The sequence below is a fragment of the Phragmites australis genome, chromosome 20, assembly GCF_958298935.1.
Source record: "Phragmites australis chromosome 20, lpPhrAust1.1, whole genome shotgun sequence".
In the NCBI taxonomy this organism is placed as follows: Eukaryota; Viridiplantae; Streptophyta; class Magnoliopsida; order Poales; family Poaceae; genus Phragmites; species Phragmites australis.
Window position 1 is genome coordinate 10,022,090 of NC_084940.1, and position 26,519 is coordinate 10,048,608.

At 45.7% G+C, this 26,519-nt stretch overlaps 1 protein-coding gene across 1 annotated transcript; it reads left to right on the plus strand.

Annotated features, from left to right (window-relative positions):
* The first annotated feature begins 4,732 nt into the window (after positions 1-4,732).
* Positions 4,733-8,166, plus strand: LOC133902455 (uncharacterized protein At1g66480-like). Its single transcript, XM_062344045.1, has 2 exons — positions 4,733-5,567; positions 7,747-8,166. Exons 1-2 carry the CDS (start codon positions 4,950-4,952, stop codon positions 7,789-7,791), a joined length of 663 nt encoding a protein of 220 aa, XP_062200029.1. The 5' UTR covers positions 4,733-4,949; the 3' UTR covers positions 7,792-8,166.
* Positions 8,167-26,519: the final 18,353 nt, after the last annotated feature.

The window sequence follows — 26,519 nt, forward strand, 5'->3', positions numbered from 1 at the left end:
ATGGCCGCATGATCAAACGTGCAGGCTTTGTGGATAGGACAACAAAACACCGGTGCACCTCTGGAAGGACTGCATCTTCACAAGGGACGTTTGAGCATGTGTCACTGGTTGGTATGGATTAAGAGATCTATCAAGCTTTCGGGATTACAACACAATTAGGGCATGATGGCATCAGGCAATTAGGAGAATAGATAAATGCTGGAGGAGCGAGTTTACTGGGGTTACAATGTATTTTTGGTGGAACATTTGGAAGGAGCGAAATGTATTTTTGGTGGAACATTTGGAAGGAGCGAAACCAAAGAACCTTCTAACAGGAAGCACTCACACCAACTCAGGTAGCATACAAAACGAAAGAGGACATAGACCAAGCTAGAATGGTGTTTAGTCATTGGCAAGGTGAAGAGCTTGTTGTTGAGCACTTGTAGTCTTTTTTGCTTGTGGTATTGTACGTGAGCTCTTTCCAGTCCTTCCCTCTTCTCTTTTGTCGGAAGGGGACGCCTAGGGTGCGGGATGCACACTGTTGGTACCCTTTTGTATATATAAACCTTTTTTGTTTTCCCCCTTCTTTTTCCTTCTAATGAAAAATCGGCAGGGCTCGTGTCGTCCGTTTGAAAGAAAACATTTAATTAAAACTTAATCTCTTTAGCTTTTTTATGAGGTTGGTATTATTTAGTTACAAAACATATAAAATTAGAAGAAGAGATAAAATTATATTAGTGGAAGATAAAATTATTTATGCTCCAAGTTTGTATCATAATCATATACAAGTATTGGTTCGATTCGCATACGTTTTAATTAACTGCTAAAATTGTGCGTCAGATGTAATTGGTCCAACCAAAATCAGAAGAGGTTTGCCTTGCTTTCGTGATGTGTCTTGTGTGTCGCATGCTTGATGCGATGACTTTAAGCTACATAGTACTTCTTAATCTATTATCTTAGTAAGAATTTAAAAATTTTATTATTTTTATTATGAATGTTAGCTATTGATTAATTGTATCTTATATGGACTCTTTATTTAGGTATTTGATTTTTTTTCTAAGACTATATTTGATATGGATCCTTCTTTTTTCTATTCTAACCCTAATTTCAATTATTATTTATTTTATTTTATTTTATTTGGACTCTTTATTTAGATAGTTTACTCCCCAAACCATATGAAAATTGAAATGCTAATTTTCTATAAATTTTATTTCTGAATTTAGCTATTTATTAATCATATATGATATGGAATCTTTGTTTTAATATAGACCGTTATACATTTATAATAATAAATGATCTAGATCATTTTTCTTCTTTCCATTAGCATAATAATTTCATGACTTTCAGAGCAAACTATAACACATATAATAGATTTCAACTTTTTCATTGACCATGCTGCAGCCAGCACTAGTTTTTTTTTATGATTTTCATTTCGCTAATGCTGATCACATTATCTTATTATCATGATTAATTATATATATATAAATACATAGGACAACGGCTGTTGGAGTGGTCGATCATTTCGCTAATGCTGATCATATTGATTTTTTTCTAAGACTATATTTGATATGGATTCTTCTTTAATTTTAATTATTATTTATTTATTTTATTTAGTCTCTTTATTTAGATATTTTACTTTCCAAGCCATATGGAAATCAAACTACTAATTTTCCATAATTTGTAATTCCGAATTTAGCTATTTATTAATCAAATCTTTGGTTTAATTTAGACCATTAGATGCTTATAATAATGAGTGATTTCGATCATTTTTCTTTTTTTATTGATGAAGTAATTTCGTAACTTTCAGAGCCAACATGCAACACTCAAATAATAATATAATAAATTTCAACTTTTTCTTTGGCCATGCCGCAACCAGCACTAGTTTTTTTTTATGATTTTCATTTCGCTAATGCCGATCACATTATCTTATTATCATGATTAATTATATATATAAATACATAGGACAACGGCTGTTGGAGTGGTCGATCTGGTGCACAATCTCGATCGTCATTTGGTAAATCATTGTTGAAGATCATCGTCTCAGCTTGTGGGAAAACAAATGTGAAATTGGGACCCCCCCCCCCCGGGTAGCAAAAAGGAAAAGGGGAATGGAAAGAATACATGGCAATTTGGCCGATTTCATTCGTATACGTACACACGGGTCTAAGATATAATCTCTCAATCTACAGTGTAGGATAAGTAAGAGTCCAAATAATATATCTCAATCTCTCATGCATTTTGCCAATTGTTCTAGCCTGACTTTCAAATAAAAAATCGGTTGTGGCCATCCAAGAAGTGAGGTAAAGTTGCTAAATTGGGCCTGAAATGTAGGGAACAGGTTGGTGAGGTACATAGAGGGGCTAGAGTTAATCTCTGACTTCATGGCTCATACATACCTTGACATGGTCATATATGCATCTGCACTAACTATTGGCTCGTGGACCATACGACCTGCCGGGCTGTATTTGTGAGTGGTAAGCGCATACCAAACGAGTAGCTTAATAGTATAGAGGAAATCAAAACTGTGACCGACTAAAAATAAAGAAAGAGTAGTGCATGTCGTTTGAACAGTGGCACGGTCTTGAGAACACAATCAATTTATATTGTTATAAATTTATAAAATCTAATAAAGCAATAATATTATAAAAGGTACCTTTTGAGACCATCAACAAATTTTGCCTGCCTTTGAACACAGGGTCTAATTACTATGTGATGAGCAAGTCTATTCACAGTAAACTTGCGTACTAATAACTTACACAAGTTTCGACTGAGTGGTGAAAATCGTAGCTGAACTATCACCCTGTTCTCTTAAAGAGATGTTCTTTCTTTTTTATAAGCCCATAAACGCATGTTCAAGGCAAATACAATAGTCAAAATCATCTTCAGTCTTCATCATGCATGTATGTTAACCAGTCAAGAACACCTAGTTATTTTTGCATGAAACCTGGAGAAAGAAATGGTCAGACCTAAAAACCAGTAGACCAATATACATGCACGACTGATCACACAAGACGTCACGCGCTTGCCTGCACATCAAGATACCCGCGGGAGAACTGGTAATTTTTGGAAAATTTGCACTAGTGGATTTGACCGTCATGTTCTACTTTGTTTACTGTAAACATCAAATCTGCTTTTGTTCACCACGATTTCGATAAGCAACAGTTGAGCTTGGACAACATGCCACATGCTTTTGAGTTGACCTAACGTAGCGCTTGAAAAGTCTCTACCAAATCATAATACAATGCTTAGGCATTGTAAAACGTCAACCCAAAATATTGGTAATTTTACACTACTACATAGTACCTATTCAGTGCCGGTTCAAAGGGCTTTTAGTACCGGTTTTGTATCCGGTAGTGAATGGTTAACACTGAAAGGACCAGATCAATCACTGCTAGTTGCACAACCGGTACTGATGACCCCTTCCCAGAGGAAAAAAAAATAAAATGAACCGGCTCGATTCAAGCCGGCTCGGTCACCGCTCCCATTGCCACTTGACGCGGTGTTCCCGCTGCCACTGCCATAACAGTTCCGCCAACCCTGTCCTCGCTCCAGCATCGTGGACGAGCTTGCAGTTCACGCTGCCATCGTAGACGAGCTCCCAGATCTAGAGATCGCCATGGATGACGACCGCACCCGAGGCATCGTGGAAGGCAATGACCTCGCCCCCTCCCCCCCCAATCCGACGGTGCAAGGAGGACCAGGAGGCCATGGCAGCGTTCTTCTCGGCCTGCTTCTTGGTCCTGGTGGGGTCGCCTGTGAAGCTCAACCTGGCAAGCTCGACGATGAAGGCAAACACCGGTGAGTGGCTCGAGCCCGACCGCACCATAGGCTTTTATTCAAAGCGATTTGGTCCACCTCTTTCCAGTAAAAGAAAATAAAATTAAAACAATTGACAGATTAATCACACTCTATAATGTGGATCCGGGCTTAACTAGAACGAAGTTTGGCAGCTCTCCAGAGCAGATAAAATCTATCAGGAATGGCAAGTTCAATTACATCAAGAAAACAAAAGCAAGCAGGCAAGGAGGAAAGAGCGGGACGAGCGAACCTGCTTGCTTATGCGAACAACGACATAGGGGTCGCTGGAGCGAAGGTCCCGGACGGCTTCACCAGCCTAATCAGATAGTCCAGCATGGTGCTATTCCTCTTCCTCTCCCTCCTCTCCAAGTTCTCTTCCCCACAGGTCTTCTATGTGATTTATGGGTGGCAGAGATGGGGCTTGAGGAGAGGCTATGATGGGGAGAGAGGAGATGAGAGGAGAGTTCGAGGAAGGGAGGAGACAAAGGGGATCGAAGTGAGAGAAAGGGGCGCAGATAGTTCCGAACCGGATGTAAGGCTTGTGAACCCAAAGATTAATGAAGTGAAATTTCAGGTTCAGGTCCCGTATTAGTACCGGTTCGAATTAAAAACCAGCAGTAATGTTATTATTTTTGTTTTAATTCGAATTGGCACTGATAATGACTTATCACTATCGGTTGTTGTCTATAACCGGTAATGATACATATTTTTTTACTAACTAACATTGATAATCCGGTACGGATGACCAGTTATGTTGTAGTGTTAAGTAATAGAATATGTAGCATAGTAAATATTTGTACCAATTTGCAGGTAATGGAGCAAAAAGGAATATAAACAAATTTGCTGCACTTTGTACTTGACTTTTGATATTTGTTCCACCCTTGGCATCGCACGTTCATATCCACCGTTACCATGCAACTCACATTGATAGTGTTGCTTTCGGTGTTATAGGTGACAGGCATTACACATTGGAGAATTGTTGACACCAAACTCCAAAGGCTCCAAGAACACCAGACGACTCAACCTTTATAAAACCCTCGTCTCTCTTTCCCTCTCTCACTCCTCCAACCTCACGTACGTTAACCCAACCTCCAAGCTCCTCGCATCGCTAGTTACACCTCGCACGCGCGCGCGCCCTCTGCCGAGAAACCAGGCAGCTCGCGGCGGCCAACATGGGAAACGCTCTCGCCGGCAGGCGGTGCGCGGCCAAGGTGATGACGGTGGACGGCGCCACGTTCCGGTACAAGGCCCCTGCCACGGCCGGCGCCGCGCTGCGCGGCCACCCGGGCCACCAGCTCCTCGAGTCCGAGGAGGTGCGCCGGCTCGGCGTGCGCGCGCGCCCACTCGACCGCGACGCGGCGCTCAAGCCCGGGAAGCTCTACTTCCTTGTCCAGATCGCCCGCAACGACGGCGTCGGCGACGAGGACCCGCGCGCGCCGCGCAAGACGTGGTCCGGCGCGCTGCACGTGGGCGCCAGGGAGCGGCTCGAAAGCCTCAAGCTGTCCCGCCGCACCGTGTCGGACGTGGCGTCCATCATGCCATCGTCGGCCGCGCGCCTGGCGGCTGCCGGGGGCGGGTCGCCGAAGCCGTCGTCCGTGGAGGTCGGCGTGGACGGCACCGTGCGGCTTCGCATGCGCCTGCCCAAGGCCGAGGTGGCGCGGCTGATGAAGGAGAGCAAGGACGCCGCCGAGGCAGCAGAGAAGATCATGCAGCTCTGCGTAGCGAGGGACCAGGGCGCCGCCGCGCCGGTCTCCGCCCTGTCCGGCAAGAAGCCGACCTTGAAGAAAGAGGTGAGCATGCATCTTCCTTCGTGCACGTCACTTTCCTCAATTAACCCTGTTGTCATGTTGCATCTTTCCACACTTCTTTGAACGATAATCGGCAGCACTATACTAGTCTACTGTGCTCCTCTAAGTTGCAGCTTAAGTTAGGCTCATCTGATCAAGGATGACTCTTGTACTATAAAATACAACTGCTAGGCTGTTAGACCCAAACAGCAATCCAATCGCTATCCAAAACTACACAAATCTTAAAGCACAATTGTCCCGGGGCACCCTAAGAACATAACGGCCCATATCATAGGACAATACATCACAATCATGAAACATACCGTTGCCATGAGTAACAATAGCATATTAGCATGAATCCGCCTTAGCTTTATCTTTCCAGGTATGTCCGTGAGAGGACAAATCATAGGCTTGAGAATTTTTAGGATCTAATTTGTACAATTTCAATCATAATCCCTACCACCAAACAAACCCAATTGACATACGAGAAATGCGAACTAGATATTTTTTGCTAGAGCATTTCCTTTTAGCAGGGGAAAATGTCACTATACTACTCCCTCTTCTACTTTACTAAAATACTATTGAACTATATCAATGACATATAGAACTTGGCCCCACATATCAACACATACTAGTAGTATTTTAGCAAGATACAAATCTTCATAATAGTATAAGGACAATTTCCACTTTCCTTTGTGATCTGGACCATGAGGTGATCATGGGATGGAACCTTCTATCCATGGCAGCCTCAGATCTTCAATGGCTCAAATTAATCTCCTTACCCTCCGATGCTCCATAAAGAATAAGAAGCGACAGGTGGAAGAAAAAGAGAGAAAAAGAAGATGAAAAGGACAGTGGGGAAGGAAGAAAGAGATGAGCCCCTCCCCTTTCGGCCTCGTGGCTTCACCTTTCCGTGCCACTTCGACCTCGCTTCGTACACGCGCCCCCCGCACGCTCAGGCATGCGATCGCCTCGATCACGTGGTGCCGTGCGCATGTGTGGCACAGCGAGTTGGCAACCGAACCTTCCCACCCCTTCCATGCATGATACCATCCATGATAGGAAGAGGTTTTGTAAGCTAGTATATATGTGTAGCGATCCTAATTATATATACGCTTCACAGCGCATGATACGTGTCTGCATCCCCAGGCATGTGAAGGGGGGTATGTTTGGTTATCAAGCTTAATCATTTAAGTGCGTTAGTTACAACTAGTGAGCCGTAGTAGGCAGGCAAAGCTAATGTGTCACAATAACAAAGAGGTAGGTCAAGCCGTCAGTCTCAGCTATCTCCTTGAAGAGAGAGAGAGAGAGAGGGGTCAGTTTCAGTTTGGTTTTGGTAGTAGGTGGTCATGGATGGTGGCCGAGTTGTTAACTACGGACGTCGTCGCTTAACAAACCCAGCACAGGACTCCCTCCATCCACTGATTAGCCGGGCGCGTATAGTAGTACCAGCTCGCTAATGGCTCAACGTCACATGAGAGAGAGCAGTGACCGTGCATGTGCTTAAGATTCCGGCCGGGTTTGTTAGACTAACCACGGGGCACGGGGACCCAGACGGCCCGTGCCCTCTTGGGGAGATTAGAAACGCTTTATTATCGTTGGTGAAGAGTTGACCTGGTTTGCAAGTGCTGCTGGTGTGTGTATATATGCAATCGAATTCTTTGAACTCCGAGTATCATTATATATATCTACGAGCTATTCGTATAGGTTTGTCTACTTTCCTTATGATAATATATAATTCCGATGTGTTTATAAATGATGAATTCATGATCAAAATCACAACGTTTTTTATATATGCCAAAAACAAGATGCAGTTGTGACCATTAGTTGATCGGGGTAATGAACTAATTAGTTTCATTAAGTTGTGATAGCCAAGCTTGAAGCTATCATACCAGTCGTCAGTCCGGAGTACGGATAACGTGAAACATAACCTCGCTGTCCGGTGGCAGTACAAAGAAAGGGAGTACACAGTGGCTCGCAATGCTTTCCTTTCAAGGGAAAGTACTCATTTGTCAAAGGCTTTTACGACGGCCCATCCAAATCCCTTCTTCTTCTTCTTATATATATCCTTTGTACATCGCATCCATCATTCATACTGAATTCGTAATGCATGCTGTTCGAACCGCAATACAAATCCATCTAAATGTACTTCTTTTTTCTCCCATTTACCCCCTTGCTGCAGAAGCGGACGAGGTTTGTGACGGTTCCGGACGAGATCATCGGATGACAAAATGGGAAAAGAAGTGTAATTTTTCTCTCTTTCTTTTTGGGTTTCTCTCTTTTGTCGATTGCTTCAGCAAGAGGAATTGCTGGGGTTTGGAACATGAGAAGCCGCTCGGATGCATATGGCTTCCTATCTCCCCAGCAATTCTCAAGTGATCTTAACCAGGCCGGTCATCTTCTCCCTCTCTGCTTCCATAAGTAAAGCTAGCAGTTGTAGTTTGATTAGGAACAAAAAAAGAACTAGAAAAGCTTACAATATTGTACTGTACCGGTGTGAGACATGGCATCTGCAGCCACCATGATCAGACGATCACTGTGAACCACTGAATCAGAGTGTATATGTATATGTATATATATAGTTACCAAGTACTTTTCTGCTAATCTCCCTTGATTCTTTTCGGTTTACCTCGCTCGTGCGATTTAGCTTATCCTACGCGTGCATCTTTCACACCGCCTTTAATTTGACCGGTGATTCGAGACGAGCTCCGATGGCGACGTCGGATCTGCTTTTGGCTGCGGCGAGGGATCGAGCAGATGTGCGCTGCTGCGGCGACGCCCGGCGTCGCGACTCGCGCGTGCGTGTGAAAGGGTAATACTTTGTGGTGGCGCATGTGGGCACTGCGCACGTACGGCCCCAAGGTCGGTGATTTAGAATCAAATTTTATAGAATTCGGTTTTATAAAAGATTCTCTTCTATAATGATATATGTTTATTTTTTCTCCCTACTCTCCAGACTAATTATTAAATTATGAGATAAATAATATAAATAAAATCTTATAAAAATTTTTCTAGACAAAGACATAGAATTTAGTTATCGAAACATCGCTCCTGTTTACCCGTCAACGTTTTCCGTTGCTGCCTCTGCTTTTGATCCTAATCTCTTAGGCCCTGTTTGTTTCAGCTTCGAATTCTAGCTTTCAGCTTTTATAATCCGAAGCTGAAACAAACAGGCAGCTTTTGGTTATAGCTTTTTAAAATCTGCTGGTTGGATTGTGAGAATCTGAGAAGCTGGTTTTCCTCAGCTTTTGATAGATTGTGAAAGTCCATTTTACTAAACTGTCCATTAAATTTTTTTAGAATCTACAGTCTAAAAGCTTTTCACAATCCAACTTTTCACAATCCAGCTTTTATAAGCTGCTTTTCAGAATCCCTAGCTGAAACAAACAGGCCCTTAGGACAACTGCTGCTGCATCAAAGTCGGCAGCAGGCGGCGGCTCAAGAAATTTCGGACGAGCTCAGCTAATGATTAATCAGGGGTGCATACTCGGTGCCAACACCTCGGATATTGAAAACGTTGCAAATTAATCGAAAAGCGTACCTAGAAGCTTTTAAAAAAATTGGAACTTTGCACAACTCTAGGTGATTGTATGTCGCACACTTATGCGAAATCTCAAGTTCAAACTCTGTCACATTTAAAAGATAATAAAAATGACAATTTTTAAGGGTAATAGCACTAATTGTCCTGCAATGCTATTGCCCCTGAAATTTGTCTTTTTTATAGCTTTTAAATGTTACCGAGTTTGAACTTGAGATTTTGCAGGAATATAGTAAATGACCTCACCTAGAGCTTTGCAAAGTTTCAAAATTTTTAAATTGTTCTATGCATGCTTTTTGATGAATTTGCACCATCTATTATATTACTAATTGACGAACAAAGAATACAAATGACTACGTTAATCAAAGAAAAAAGAAGCAAAATATTCATATACATGTTTATAAATTACCAACAACTACCATTAAAAAAACCCAAAATACCTCTGCATACCTGCATCTATATTACCCACTCATATCATTAGAAAAAAAAAAGCAAAATACCCCTGTACCTACTCCTATATTACCCATCTATGTCATTATAAAAAAATTAAGCCAAATGTCAGTAAAAAATGATAGCATAATTTGATTAATGCATAAGTTTATTGTACCCTACACGCATTTAAGAATTCAAAGTTGCAATTCTTTAGTGTAAAATATAATAGAAAATAAATAAAAAATAGAAATATAGCTCAACACAAGAGGTGTAAAAAGAAAGAAAAAAGATAAGACTTTATACTTAGAGGATGACCGATCCATCTAAATCAAGGAAGAAACAAACATCCGTTCAAAAAAAAAGAAACAATGTAATATATTCTCTCTCACTCCCAGACGACAGACAACATAGATGTAGGGCCAACAATGGGGCGGGCTCGATTGGTCCCCATGGGTTTTACACCCGATGGGTAGGGGCAGGGTTGAGTTTTCGCCTGTGAGGGGTCGCGAATCACGTCGGGGCGGGACCAATTTTCGCCCGCTGGCCCCTAGCGGCCGCCTCGCTCCCGCCCTCCTCCCGACCGCCACCGTCGCCCGCCCGCAACCGATCGAATCCACCTTGTCATCCATGGAGGTGATATGGAGTTTCACCTCTTGAGTATTGGATTCCAGTCTACCCAGATGATTTTTTGTTTCCTGCACTTCGAGCTTGAGTTTTTCTACCGCCGCCAATGCCGCCTCACCTGCAGGATCCGGATTTTCCATAGCAGATCTGAATCCTGACTTCCGTCGTCGCCACTACGAAAAAGTTTCTCCAGCGCACCGGGATTTCACACCAGAACAAAGCCTGGAAACTGATTGCTGGAAAAAAAATTCACCAAAATTTCGATCCGAGGAACAAAGGCTCTGATTACCAATTGTCAGATCCCAGAATGAAATCGAACAGAGGGAACATCAAAACGATGAAGAGCTCAACAAGAACAATTGAGTTGGATCCAGAAGCTACTTTTACTTAGGCTAAACTAGAGCAACTTCTTTTCACACCCCATCTCACCTGCTCCCTCTGCCTAAATATCCAAAATAACTGTTTAAAAGTTACAGGCAAAAAGCTTTAGCGTTATGCTGAAACGGTAGAGAAGTAGAGAACAGTAAAGAAAAATAGTATATTCCAGGATGCTTTCCAGCCATCGGATGAGTTGAAACAATATCTTCTGAAGTGGACCGTTGGATCTTCAGTGTCGCGTCTCTGTCTTGCTCTTCTCTGCAACCGTTGCCTTCAGCTTCTTCAGTTCATCAGGTTCTGATAGCTGCAGTGCCTGACAGCTTGCCCCGCCTTCGCCCGCGCGCGGTGCGCTCTCCTCGAACCAGCGGCATGAAGAAGCCCCGCCGCTACAGGCCTGGGACGGTGGCGCTGCACGAGATTCGCAAATACCAGAGGAGCACTGAATCTGCATCCACACCTGTGTCCATCATCGTAGTCGTATCCTCGGCTGCGTCCACCTCGAACTCAATCGGGGCCACCTCTTCTGCTGCGACCACGCCTGGACCATGCGGCGCTGCCTCTTCCACTGCGTCCGCGCTGAGCCTTTGCTCTTGAGCAGCTACGGGATTCCGCGTGGGCTCGTTGGTGTCCGGGTCCTCCGCTACCGCGGCCACCCTCCTCCTCAAGCCGACGTCCGCCACCTGTTCGATGGAATGCCTCAACCCCTTCTCCAAGCGCCCGTGCGTGCTGGTAACTTTGGGCCTCATTGACGAACACTCGGAGTCGCCATCCACGCAACACCAATCTGGCTGCACCGCCCAGATGCGCTTCTTCATCCGCGTCGCCCACGACAACTCCTTCCAGACCCTCGTCCCCACGCGTCGTTGCCGTCTCACTAACCCGAAGGTGCTTGCTACTGCGGCCACCACCTATGCTCAGCTAGTGCTGGTCGGAGTTCTCGCTGATCCCCGGAACAAGGAGCGTCGTACACTGCCCAAGTCCATTGTGACCGTGCTCACTACCACCACCGATGGCGCAGGAGAGCACGTCACAAACACCGACACCATCCGGAGCATCATCGCCAACCTGTAGTTCTCTGCCGTGTAGAAGACAGTGGACGAAGTGGTCCGTTTCTGCTGCACCTACCTGCTGCTGTTATCACCTTGGTCGCTGCCAAACATTGGAAACAACCTTGTGATATGGAAGTTAGGGTCATCCATGGCCATCTTCGTGCTCGTCTTCACCAGCGCCAGTTCTGCCCCGTCAACCCGCGACAAGTTCGTGTGGCCTGCCATTTTCACCAGCAATGCACACATGATGTTTGAGGGGTGCCTGGAATTGCAACAACTATGGCCACCAGCAGCTCAAGTAGAGGTCCTCGGCAGTGAAGCGGAGTGGCCCATGACATGCCCCCAAACAATGGGATGTAGTAAGGGATGGAATGGAGCTGATGCCACCATGGTCACCGCCTGTGCAATTGGAGATCAAGCACTTGGAGCAGTGCATGCAAACACTCTACAGAAAGGCATCTGAGGCAGCAGCAACCATGGCAGTAGCATCTATGGTGTTCAAGTTCAGTGATACTCCATATGCTGATGTGCTTCTCCAACAGACCCAGAACTTATATGAACAATTCAGTGGGATATTCTCTGAGAGATTAGATGAGCAGCCTTAGCATCTGTGGAGCAGATTCAAGTTGGAAAAGATGTTCCAGATTCCATTGGCTTTGTCTGTACACTTGTATATTCCTGGTATTATTGCAGCAGAATCATGGTGGTATAACTATCAACAGTGGAGTTCTGAAAAGGGGTGTTGTTCCAGTCATGGTGGGCAATGAATCTTTGCAAGTGTTGTTTTCAGGTGAGCTAATTCGTGAAGGCCTCCTGTAGTGGGATATAGGGACAATCAGAGATTGCTAGGGAGAAGATACAATCCATGTATGGGATATGAGTCTGATGGTGGTGCCACTATTACATTGGCCTCAAAATTGTAGTGACAGTGCATTATTACTCTTGCCTCCTTGGCCACCACACAAGGTAAAGAAGTGATAAGTTGGGCAACTCTATTGTTGGCATTGTTGAGGAGCTTTGCAAGTCTCTGAAACCATATGAGCAGTGGGTGACTCCATGTAATGGTGTTCTCATTCTGTATGCATCTATGCTTCAGCTAGTCCAACCGATGGATGATTGTCATTGCAGAGATTGTGCAAGTTTGAATACTAAAGGCAAATAAGCCATGATGAAGGTTTGGATCAGGGTTCCAATTTGAGAAACACCACTGCAAGGAGTACAGTCTGCCCTCTTGTGGTTCAAGGGTGTTGAGGATGCTGCTGATGGCTAGAATGATCATGAAGATGTCCAACATCCACATGTTGTTCATACTTTTCAGCATCCTGGTCTAATGTGCTGGAACACTCTTGTTGCAAATCTGGTTCGAGTGGAGCGGAAAGAGCAACTACAATTTCTTGTCATTCATCTTGGAGTGCATGTTCAGACAGCTATGGCAATTGCATTGGCTATTGGATTTTGATGGTTCTACTGCATGGTATGGCAATTGCATTTGAGTGATGCTTGGGATTCACACTCAGTAGAAGATTCAAGGAAGAAGGATTGCATGCTCATGATCTTGCATGGTGCACTCAAGTACATGCTGTTGATCTTGCATGGTGCACTTCAGTACAGACACATCAGGATGTTCTCAAGCTAGGCAACGACATGAGCTCAAGAATTATCGGTTCATGGCATCGGCTTGAGGGCAAGCCGTGTCTCTAGGTGGGGAGAATGTCATGGACTTGGGCTCGGACCGGATGGTGGGTTGGACAGCAATGGGCTGGCGCGGCCCACTCGGCTGAGAGCCGTATATGAAGCCAATGCTCCAGCGGACAGGGACATGGAAGAACAAATGGAATAGCTCTCTTCCTCCTCCGGTCTTCTTCTTCCCCAGTCCTGAACTCTTCTCTGATCCCCACTTCCTGCTGCTCTTCCCTTCCCAGTCTCCTAAACTCTTCTCTACTTCTTCTTCCCAGTCTCCTGCTCTTCCCTTCCCAGTCTAGCTGCTCTTCCCAGTCTACACTTCCTCTCTCTCTCAGTTGTACCAAACTGTGTATTGTCACTTGGTGATTGTGAGCTCCTGATTTGGTTGATTGGTGTGCTTGAGTGCGTGATTAAGTGATCGATAGATCAAGGTACGTGACAGATGGCCAGCCATGGGCCCATGGAGCAAATGGTGCGACGACTTCACAGATGATCAGCGCAGGGCGATGCTTGTGTCTTCCGAGTCGAATGAACAAACATAACTCAGTTGGCACAGCTGCAGCTGGCCCGATAAAAACGAAAGGAATCGGGGCCAGCCCAAAAAGAAACTGTTAGAACAGCTAGTACACTGAGGCCCGTCATGTATTTGGGCTCGACCGGCAAATGTTTGGCCCATCCAAAAAGTAAGAATCGCGAGCTGTGCACCATAGCCTGCCGGCCTAGCTGCAGCCAGCCAGCCAGCCAGCCGGTACTACGGTAGTGTGCCACATTGTCGCACGCATGATTCACGGTGTGTCGTTTGAACATTCCAACTTCGAACAGTCCATCCTTCATGCGTGCAATGTGATGTAGAGTATTACTGCCCCTTCTTAGTTCCTATAGCCTATTTGATAGAGTTCTTTTTTATTTAAATTTTTTTAGAGAGTAATTTTTTTGGAAGAAGTGATTTTATGGTTAAAAGTGATTCTCTAGAATAAACTATACGAAGGAAGTAATTCTGTACGAAAAATGAATCATGGTAAACTGTTTTTTTCAACTCCCCACTTCTAGTTTATTTTAGATAATCACTCCCACATATTCCACTTAGAAAGCTAAAGCTGAAAGCTATTGTTTAACAGAGCTTCTTCTGATTCCAGTCGAAAAGTACTTTGAGAGCTCTGATAAATAAACCCTTACTATCACTTTCACGTTTCTTGCCCAATCAAATGCATGAGATTGAGGGCTTCTAACGATTAATCCAGCTACGTGCTAGAAAAGCTCACACCCTTTGTTATTTTTATTTTTTAAAATTGTGCCAGGAGCACTGGTTGATCATGTAACAATGAGACGGGCCATTCGAGCCTAGGCTGGTGGAGTGCTCGACGGCTCCCACTCCCAACCGAGCAGTTGCTCGGTTCCCCGGTGCACCCTCTGTTTATTAGGAGCCAGTGTCTTGGTCGTTAAGGAACTTAAGCACAACAACCATGGACCAAAGAAGCTCTCAAAGCATGGCTAAGTGTGATAGCACAATCACGGAAAGGGGGCAAAATGGTTGAATCGCGACCACTTTTGCCGTTGTGCAGCATGATTGGCGGCCCCTTTCAATCGTATGTGGGGATAGCTTTTGTTGGGGATTCATGAATCATCGCAACTGTGATAAAGAAAGATTCTTTTGACCACCACTCGCGGTGGCTCACGATCGACTTGTTGCATTCCTGCTGTCAGGAGTAGGCTCTCCGAAAGCGATGAGTAATCACTGTTGAAAAGTAAGCCACAATCTTTTCTTCTCCATGGCGATGGCTTTGATCTAGGTGGCCCCTTCTCCAATCCTGCAACTGCTGAGTATGACCTGGAAGCTGTAACTGATTTTCACCATCGTCCAAGATAGAAGATACAGTTGGTATCCTCAAGCACCGTTGATCCCCGATGCCCACACGTCATCGCCTGATGTCAGTCGTAACATGGAGCAGTGGGATTATGCCAAGAGCTAAGCTGACATGGTGTTGATGTGCTCGTGAGTCATGTCCCACCCTCCCCTCGTAGCCATAGATAGGTCTGCCGGCCCTACTGAAAATGAAGCGATCTCCTCTCTCCTCCTACTTGCAGTTCACAACTCATAACCTTTTGCTGCCACATGTATGTCCCTGAAATCTCCTTCCTGTTCCGGCCACAGGCAGGGATGGCTCTAGCCCCAAAATTAAACAAGGGTATACTAATGACTGGGTCTTTACAACTTAAAAAAAGTTTAAATCCATTTAAAATTGACTAAAAACAAGAATTTGAGTGGGGGCCCGTGCCCTTATGCTGGAACCGCCCATGGCCACAAGTATCTTTTTCATTTTAGGAGCCAAAAATTGTTGCTAGCACCTACTCCTGCGTACAATCGCGCTATCTTTTAGTGGTGCAAGATGCGCACAAGATGCTGAAACTGGGATTGAGTGGCTGGGCACTTCAGTACGTACGTGGATACCTGCAGTGGCAAAGGATTCAGAGAAAATGACATTGCGCGCGAGGTGATTAATTTGTCCATGGCGTACTCATGAGTAGATGAGTATCAGGGAAAAATTTTAATCCCATGATGGACAGATGGAGCATGAGATGCACGAAGGGCGTTGAGTTGAGACAGGAAATGGAGAGATTAAGGGTGGCAATGGATCCGTGTAAAGATGTCTAAATGGGCCAATCGGGCCGATCCGGCACGGGCTCAACTCGGTATGACACGAAATCGGCACGGCCCGATTGGCACATTTACTGTTACGGACCGTGCCGTGTCGGCCCGCGTGCCGAGCCATCGGCCCACGGCAACTGTCACCGTGCCGTGCCGGGTCGGCCCACGGCACGGTCGGCACGATGGGCCCGGCCGGCACGATGGGCCCGTTCGGCACGGTGGAGGCACGGCAGGTCCGTTTGGCACGACGGGCCCGACCGGCACGGTGGAGGCACGACGGGCCAGGTCGGCACGGGAAGGCACGACGGGCCCGGCCGGCACGGTGGAGGCACGTTGGGCCCGTCAGCACTAAAAAAATAGGAAAAAATCAAAAATAATAGCTAAAAAAATCCAAAAAAATAATAAAAAAATATAGAAAATAAATACATAACATCTTTATTGATTGGTTGCCTCGTTAAAAACCTTTCTACTGGAAGAAAAAAAGAGTACAACCTATGATTATGCTCCGAAAATTACATAGTTTCATTAGAAACCCCAGAATTTTGCTTGCAATTTTTAATATGCTTCCTCAAGTGTTCCGTTCTATTTGGAGATCTGGCACCTATTTCTATGCTATATATATTACACTTAGCAAATCTTACTTGTTCCCCGTTAATTTCTCTGAAGACCTTTTCAAAATGTTGCCACACCCATGACCATGCACGCGAGTTCTCGGCGTCTTGATCCATGAATTGAAATATGGAATTGGTTTCTTGATGTGAAGTGACTACTGGCTACTTGGCTAGCAAATAGGAAAAGAGAGATGGGTGGGCAGGGTGGGCAATGAGAATACATGGAGTTTGAGATGGAGTAGATGGTATTTATAGGCCACGATGAGAGGAGAGGTAGGTGGGGGTGGGGCCGCGGGGGGTATTTTAAAAAAATAAACAAAAAATATGAATAAAAAAAACTTAGAAATAATAGGGGCACATGATTAATTTTAAAAATGAGCTTTATTGATAGGTTGCCTCATTAAAAACCTTTCTAGCAAAGGAAAAAAGAGTATAACCTAGCTTAGAAAATTTGAAATTACACGTTCTCATCAGCATCTAGATACAAATTTTGGAATGATTCTTCAAGCTCAGTATTTTCTGTAGTGTGTTGCATTCGTGCTTCAGCTTATTCCCAATCCTTTACTATGGTGAGTATTTCAACCATCTCACTTAACAGATTTGTTCTTCTCTCTTCGATTATCCTTCCTGTAAGACTGAAGGCAGCCTCAGAATAAATTGTAGATACAGGAACTGTTAACAAATCTCGCGCTAACAGTGAAAGCACTGGATAATTCGTCTTGTGCTCATGCCACCATTGTAGTATGTTGAAGTTTTCTTGTTCGTGGCTGATAACGTCACTGTCGATGAAGGTAGTTAGCTCCCCTCCGGATGTTGGAATTCCGGTGCCCGTAGACGATCGTGACGAAGAGTTTGAACTTCTTGATGAAGAACCTGCACCAAATATTTTCCCCCACATTGTCGTCTTCTTACTTGTTGTGGGTGCTAGTGGAGGTCGTTGCAGGCGAACTCCGCCATACTTTGTTTCATATTTACTATAAACTTCGAATAACTTAGAACGAACATTAGTATAATAATTAGAATAATCATGGCCAAGAGCATCACCTAGAATTGCGAGAACTCTACAGAAAGCTGTAATTTTAGCTCTAGGATCTAAAATAAAGGCAAAGACGTATAACAAAGGAATTTCTTTCCAATACTTTAAGAATTTAGATTTCATAGGAACTACACAATCTCTTAGAAGATTGTCATTTTCATAGTTGTTTAAATGAGTAGCAATTTCAACAATATTATGCACTACTAAACAAGATGTTGGATAATAAACTCCTGATAAACTCACAGTTGAATCATAAAAAAATTCAAGAAAATCCAGTATCCTTTCAGCAACATACCAATGCGCTTCCGTGAGTAAAGTTTGACCCCCATGCTGATGGTAATGTGTATGAATAAACACATCAAATGTGCTCTTATATGGTATAATATTTTTAAGCATCAAGAAAGTAGAGTTCCATCTCACTGGCATGTCCAGAGCAAACTTACGTGGACGCACACCCATTGCAACACAATACTGTTTATATGCTGCAATTCGTTGGTTAGAGGAGTTCACAAAAGATATTGCAGTACGAAAATCTTCTAAGTATCACGACAACCTCTTCAAACCGGATTTTACTATAAGATTGATAATATGACAAGCACAACGTTGATGTAACAAGAAAGATTCAGCATAAGTACTAAACAACGGAGTAAGAATATCCATTGCTCTAGAATTTGCACCGGCATTATCTAAAGTGATAGAAAATATTTTATTCGTGAGGCCAAAGTCTGCAACTACTTGAGATATTTTTTCAGCAATATTTTCACCGGTATGCAAGTTGTCAATCAAACGAAAACATATTATTCTCTTTTCTAATTCCCAATCATTATTAACAAAATGAGCAACCACACTAAGATAATCCTCTCTGGCCCTACCTGCCCATATGTCCGAGGTCAAAGCAACTGAAAATGTACATGTTTGCAACATTTCTTTAAGCTTGCTACGACACGCATTGTAGTATTTTACCATATCCCTACTAGTTGTCTGTCTAGAAACATGCGTGAACCTAGGATTATGAGCTTGCTTAATGTAATCTTCAAATGCAGCAGACTCACCGATATTGAGTGGTAGATCCGCTCTTGCAATGAAGCGACATAGCTCTTTTTGAGCATTGGCAGAGTCGTACTCCCAATGATGAACAGAGCCGTCGGGGTTGTATTGCAACACCGTCTGCTTCATGGCTGCTCCACTCTTTCGCTTGCAACTTATGGCGTGCCTCTTCAAGTGCCCCGTTCCACCCGAGGGCTTTGCAGATAATTCATTTTTACAAATATAACACCTAGCATACCTGACACTTACCCCATCTTTCTCTTTGTAGATCCTTGCAAAGTCTTACCAAACTTCGGAAGTACCGGCTCTTGATCTTTTAGACCCGCTGCTTGCTAATGTGTGCGCACTTGTAGAGCCTGACGATGGAACTGTTGCTGCATCACCTGGATCTGGATGTGAACCAATCGGAGGTTCACCGTCGGGTCCATCATCACCTGCAGCACTGGTATCAAAGGGTACGTAGTCCCCTGTGAGTCCTTGGAGAAAAAAATCATGATCTATGGATGTATCATGATCACCGGCATCCATGATCAATGTCGAATGACACTACAAAAATTGCAAATATTCAGAGTTAGAAATAATCAAGTAATAAAACTAATAATAAAATAAGACTCAACAACGATGCAAAAAAATCACCAAGATTTCTTCAACTTCAAGATAGCAAGTCAGCAGGATGACGATTTTGCAATTGCTCGGATTTTTTTGCAACAATTCAAACTAATTTTGCCAAATTATCGCTAATTCTCAGGAAATTTGAGACAAGAATGAGAGGAGGAAACAAGAGAGAAAATGATGTTGCTGGTGTGGAATGGAAGGGCAAGGTGCTCCTCTATTTATAGGTGAAAAATGGTGATTTTTGCAATTTTTTTCGAATTTTTTGGAGCTCAAACGGTCACAAAACGGCTATAAAATTCAAAAATATCGGGTTAACGGGTTAAACGGGCTGTTCCTGGCCCGTTTAACCCGTTAACTCGTGTGCCCTCGCGTGCCCCCGCCGGCCCATCGTGCCCCCACGTGCCGGCCGGGCCGTGCCCCCCGCGGTGGGCTGTGCCGTGCCTGCCCGGCCGTGCCGTGGGCCGCCGCGTGCCGAGCCGGCACGGTGGGCCGTGCCGTGATGGGCCGCCGCGTTCTCGGGCCGTGCCGTGCCGGCCCAGCCCGGCCGTGCCTCCTGGGCCACTCGTGCCTGAGCCGAGTCGTGCCGTGCCGGCCCGCTGTGCCGCGAGCTCGGCCCAGGCACGGCCCGTGGCCTCGTGCCGTGCCGGCCCAGCCCATCTCGGCTCGGGTCGGGCTGTGCCTGGGCCGTGCCTACAGTTCCGTGCCTCGGGCCGGCCCAGTAAGCATGGCCCATTTGGACATCTTTAGGTCCGCCCTCGTCAGGTTTGACCAGAAAAGACTTGACTCGAAACCCGATTTTTCAAATCTAACCTGGCCCTGAAATGGATATTGGGTCAAAAACAAGCTCCGGCTCCGACCCTGGCCTCGTCGGGGATCCAAGCGCGGGCGAGGCGCCTACCGTAGAGACGCGGAGCAGTGCGTGCACGGGCGAGGCAATGCGGCGGTGGAGGGCGCAAGCGAGGCAGTGTTGCGGCAAAGGGCAGGCTAGGGAGGCGGCGCGGCGATGGAGGGCGCGTGGCCATGCGGGCGAGGCAGAGCGAACGTAGAAACAATGGGTGGCCGAGTGGGTGCAGCAAGGCGAGCGTGCGAGGGCGTCTCCATCTGAGTGGATGACGGCCAGCCGGTTTGACCGGAAGTGACCGACGGTGATCGTGATGTTAGATGGCTTGGGGAAGGCTTGTGGGGACCGGATCTACAGCGAGGTCAAGGAGGTGGCTTCCAAAGCTGAGGAAGAAAGGACTGAGGATGTCGATTCGGCTAGGGAAACCATGGATCGATGTGAATATGAGTTGAAGGAGACCCTAAGACCCTTTTTCGAGCTGCTCATGACTTGGCCCCCGCAGATCCATGCTCGTGGCCGGCGAATTTGGGGTAGTGGCGTTGCTGGTGCTTGGTGCGGCACTCTGTTCTATGTGGCTCGGTAGAGGGAGGGGTGAGCGGGTGGGGAAGATAAAGGTAGGAGGGAGCAAGGGGAGTGGGCGGGCGGCGTGTGCGCGATGAGGGCAACCGCCGGCTGGGTAGGTGGGTAGCCGCAACGCCTGTGCAACGGTGTCATTGCGTAGGACCGTCGGTGCGTGCACATGCACGTGCTACTTGACGCCTGGGTCATCGGTGTCAGCTCTTGGCTGGGTCACCTAGGCGCCTAGGCTGTCGGGTTTTCGGGTCCCACAGGGCACCTGCGGGGGCAAATACTATTGGGAAACGAGTTGGCTACTCTAGCCTGAAAACAAAAATTTTCTACCGTTGTCGGTGTATTCAGAACCAGGGGTCCCTAAGTCCCGAGACCAGGCCGGCCATCCACCACATGTCACCACCCTGCAAGGTAAGAAGAAGCTAAGTCCCGGGAGAAGGTGCTCGGGGCCGCCGCCTCTGGTTCCCGAGCACCCTAGTTCCCCGATGATCCGCAGAGCCCAAATACCAAGAAGGAAGTGCTCGGGAGAGAGTACTCGGGGCTGCACGTGGCAGCCCCCGAGGACTCGGTGCCCCGAAGGTCCCACCGAAGTGCTCGGGAGAGAGTACTCGGGGCTGCACGTGGCAGTCCCCGAGGACTCGGTGCCCCGAAGGTCCCACCGAAGTGCTCGGGAGAGAGTACTCGGGGCTGCACGTGGCAGCCCCCGAGGACTCGGTGCCCCGAAGGTCCCACCGAAGTGCTCGGGAGAGAGTACTCGGGGCTGCACGTGGCAGCCCCCGAGGACTCGGTGCCCCGAAGGTCCCACCGAAGTGCTCGGGAGAGAGTACTCGGGGCTGCACGTGGCAGCCCCCGAGGACTCGGTGCCCCGAAGGTCCCACCGAAGTGCTCGGGAGAGAGTACTCGGGGCTGCACGTGGCAGCCCCCGAGGACTCGGTGCCCCGAAGGTCCCACCAAAGTGCTCGGGAGAGAGTGCTCGGGGCTGCACGTGGCAGCCCCCGAGGACTCGGTGCCCCGAAGGTCCCACCGAAGTGCTCGGGAGAGAGTGCTCGGGGCTGCACGTGGCAGCCCCCGAGGACTCGGTTCCCCGAAGGTCTCACTCAAGTACTCGGGGGAGAGTGCTCGGGGCTGCACGTGGCAGCCCCCGAGGACTCGGTTCCCCGAAGGTTCGCGCAAGATCATTCGACGACCCGAAGGGTCCCGTCGTCAGGGTGTCATCCAGTCAAAGGCCCAATGCCGCATTTAATAGGCACGCGCGGCCTGACATCCTGACATCCTGACATTCTCAGCTGCCCACGCCCCAGTGTCAGACCCTGCCATGCACTGACAAGGGGGCGTGGGTCCATTAAATGCATGGATCCCGTCCCGTTTCATCCGGGTGCCTCGGGATAACGTTGCCAAGATCGAAGTGCTCCGTCTGCCACCCTGCCATGGTGGAAGAACAAGACAGGATGGGCGCCCCGGACACATCTGAGGCTGCCCGGCGGGCCCCCTTTATGGCGCCCGAGGGCTTCCACAGTGGCGGGTGGTCGGATGCGCGCCGCATTTCTCCACCGCCCCTGTCACTTCGTCGAGATGAAATGATTACGCCTTTCTCCGTGGCACCTTGGCATTCGCATCCCCTCTTTCCCATTCAGGATATGTTGAGGTCGGCGCGCCTATAAAAGGAAAGGATGGAGAACACTAAAAAAGAGAGGACCCCCCGACGAACAAGACCGAAGGAACCGAAAGTGTGTGAAGAAGAGGACGCAGACGCTCGAACCAGCTCAAGCCAAGCTAGAACACGAGAGCCTCAAGCTCTTTGTAAACAGCTCTCCCCTTAGAACCAGATACATCCTTGAAGAATTCCCTTCAAGGATAAATATAGCGCTCACACAGGAGTAGGGTGTTACGCCTCCGTGCGGCCCGAACCTGTCTAAACCCCGGTGCACTCATCTTTTCCTCGCATTAGGGCAATCATCTCCCGCCAGCCGTCGCATTTGTTTCCGTTCCCGCTTATTTCCCAAACAAGCTTTTCCAGGATCATCCCCCCGGCCGAATCTCTAAAAAGGGGTCTCTCGGGATCCCTGCGACAGGAGTTCACCCTCCGACAACCGTATTCACCTAGGAAACCATGTAAGTAGGAGATTATAGATCGTTACCACTTGACACGTAGTGCAGTGAAAGAAGAGTTGGGGTAGACTGATTCAACATTGTGCGTGCAAACTCCTCAAGCAGCTTCTCAATCAGATCTGTGACCAACCTTGTGCAGGTGGTCACGCTCCTTGACTAGCTCTGAGCAGGTGGTCGTTCTTTTCGATTAGGTCCTCGACCAGTCCTAACCATGGACACCACGTCCTCAACCAGCTTCACGACCACGTAGAGGAAGTAGTCGATCATGTCGACCACCTCATCGACCATGAACAGAAACCCTCGACCACATCCTCGATCGCGATGAGGAAGTAGTCGAACCCATCCTATTGTCCTTGTCACTGATTAGCACCGTAGCAATCGCAGCAATGCCTCCACGGTATCCACACGTACATGGATGGAACTCCGTACGCTTGTGTGCTAGCACCGCGTGCCCGACTAGGGTTTCGTAGAGAGTTCGGGAAGAGGTGGCGACCGAGGTTTTGGTGGCGAAATCAACTCTTATGCCCACGACCCCTGCCTTCTCTTATATAGAGTACGCTAATGGGCTTTTAATCTCAATAAAGCCCACATGACTCTAAACCCTAATGGACATTCAATCATATTAAATCTCATTCGCAGATCCAATCTGCATACACGATCGCCTCTAAGGCATATCACCAACAATCTCTCACATGCACTAGAGTTGATTCATGCAAGTTTTAAATTACATCCCTTTAAGTGTGTGACCAATTAGGTTCAGGTGTAAACGGCCACTACCCGGAAATGCTTTCCGAATTGCAAGTCAATAGTGGTACCTAGCAGTACATATTGACTCCAAAGCACATATAAAGATCATATCTGCTGAACCTAGATATACACATGCACCAATCCCTTTACCACATGATACCAGTCAAGCTCAAGGTGAGATTCGTGCCATCCTTGTGATAGCTCGACCATTCACTCGATCAAGTACTAGAGTCATCATGATTAACTCTTTAATCATATTGGCATGGCCATGCACTTTCTCAATCCAACTACCTCGAGGGGTCTAGAGATATCTCTCCTGTTATCTAGGAGGGGCAAATTCCATCTTGATCGCTCACATGCCACGACATGTTTTATGACATACCCGAAAGTAACATTTATAATTATCCAGTTATGGAGTAGCATTTGGAAGCCACTAAGTGTGTTACTACACATTCTGGAATCAATGACGATCTCAGGTCAAAGGATTTTGCAGATACACCATTCAAGACCATAACTGATGGCACTTCATATAACTAACCCAATAGTGTCTCGAGGTGGGTCTGTCCAACACCATGTTCGCTAACATATGCCCACATTATTGATTTGATATCTCCATATCTATGATCCATAAAACATGATCATCAATCAATACATGTGCCGGTTTATGAATCATCATTGTTCCACATGATGATATGAAACTAGGAACCATTTTAGAATGACATCAAACAATGAGTCTCATGAGCAAGTCACATACTTGCTGATCAATGTCTATAATAATTATTCAAAGAACAGAGTAACAAATTACTCGAGACAACACAAACATAGAAGTGATACAATCATCCTCATGATCGCCTTTACGACATATCACCAAAACTTTTCTACTTGCACTAGAGCCAGCCACACAGGTATCCAATAACTATTGCTTGACAGTGCACCTTCTTTCAGGCTATAGGATAAGACAAGCTAACACATCCAATCTGATAGGTATCCAATACCAGTTGTATATGTTTAAATCACTTCTCCATTCAATTCAAATGATGTATCCATGCCAAAGTACATGCTCAAAATTATGATGGTACCAATGCACCCAATGCTTGGGCAATAGGTCAACTATCGACAATAGAGATCTATTGGACTGAACACTATGCAAATCACACATAACTCACAAACTAATCTTATGATCCAAACAATTTCAAATGCGACTTCAAAAGCGGTGGTGTACTTAGCAATAGTTGTAGAGTAGGCAATGGTTCTTGCATGGAACATTTCTAGCTTACCGTTCCATCATTTACATAAAACCAGATTCCACACCATGATTCCTTTGTTAGTTTGGAATCTAGCATCGATGTAACCATTTACAACGACCTTTTCTTTCCTCCAAAAACCATAGTCACATCCTCGTTCTTATCCAATATTAGAGGATAATTTTTCATGATGACTATCAACAAGACTTGTGATTGATATTAAGATGTCCCTACTCATCAAGTGTCACAACATGCTGAGTCTCGCAAAGATTGACACTACATGGCATTGGCAAGAAACCTTACTTGGAATCCTGCATATTGAACTATTTCAATACATTTTCAATGTGCGTTCTTCAGCTTAATCTCATTAGCCATTTCTAGGCATTTTATTTAGGATATCATGCTCATGAGGTGTCATCCCACACTGATTCTCGCAAGTGTCAACACTTGGCTTCCTTTTATCTATCTCTATAGGCATTCATTCCCTATTTATATTGTTATATTGTCTTTTCCACAACTTCATCTTGAAACCATTTCAACTTAATGCATTTGATTGTCATCCTGATCAATAATATGACATACATATTTATGAGATTAGAAACACAAATGTGCTCCCATTAGCCTTGTTGTAAACACAAGGTTCTTACTCACTCTTGATGGAGTCAAACTCCTTTGACCACCTCATCAAAGTGATAATTCCAACTTTGGTATACTTGCCTCAATCCCACTTCAATTCAATGATAGACTTCATCGATACCGATACCAAACCTAGCATGAGAGAGATCGATCACAGGAATGTGGTGAACCATACCGACTATCAAAGCTTGCATAGCTTCCTAGCATATTTTAGGATCATCAAAACCATTATGTTGTATCACATACATGCCTTAACTTCCATTTCCATAAAGAAAAACCATTTTGACGTCCATTTTCCATATCACAATATGCAGCAATCACTAGGATGATCCCGATATACTTTTAGTATTGTGACGGGTAATATGTTTCATCATGATCAACGCTTTTGAATTACCATGAAACTTCTCACCACCAATCGTGCTATACAGATGCGAACATTTCCATCACTGTCTACCCATTTCCCTTCAAACACATTACACTCAATAGTTTTTTTACACCATTCATGGATCGACCAAGTTCCAAACTTGGTTTTCTCGCATGAATTCTAATTCAGATCTCAAGCCATCTCTCAAAGTCTGGTCCCACCATTGCTTTCGTATAGTACTTGGGCTCATTATTGTCCAATAATAATATATCGTGTTGAACATAAACCTCTCAGGTGCACGACTGACCCTTTCGATGTGGGGCTGGTGTCTCTACAATATGTTCTGTAATATCCAGTTGTGATTCAGTAGGAGCTAAAATATTTTCTGATGGTTCCCAAATCTCTTCGAGTTGCACTGTGCTCTCACTAATTTCTTTGAAAGAAACTCTTTCTCCATAAAAACAGCATTCTGGGTGATAAACACTTTGCCTTCTTTCCATTTATAGAAATAATATCCTTTGGCTTCCCTTGGATACCCCACAAAGAAGCACTTATCTGATTTGGGAGTGAGCTTATCAGACGTCAAATATTTTGCATAGGCTAAACCCCAGATCTTAAGGAAAGACAACACATGACACTTCCTGACCTATATCTCATATGGTGTCTCCTCCATAGACTTAGATGGAACCCTATTTAACGTGAAAGCAACAATTTCTAGGGTGTATCCCAGAAAGATAATGGAAGATCAAATTAGCTCATCATACACCGAACAATATCCAACAAA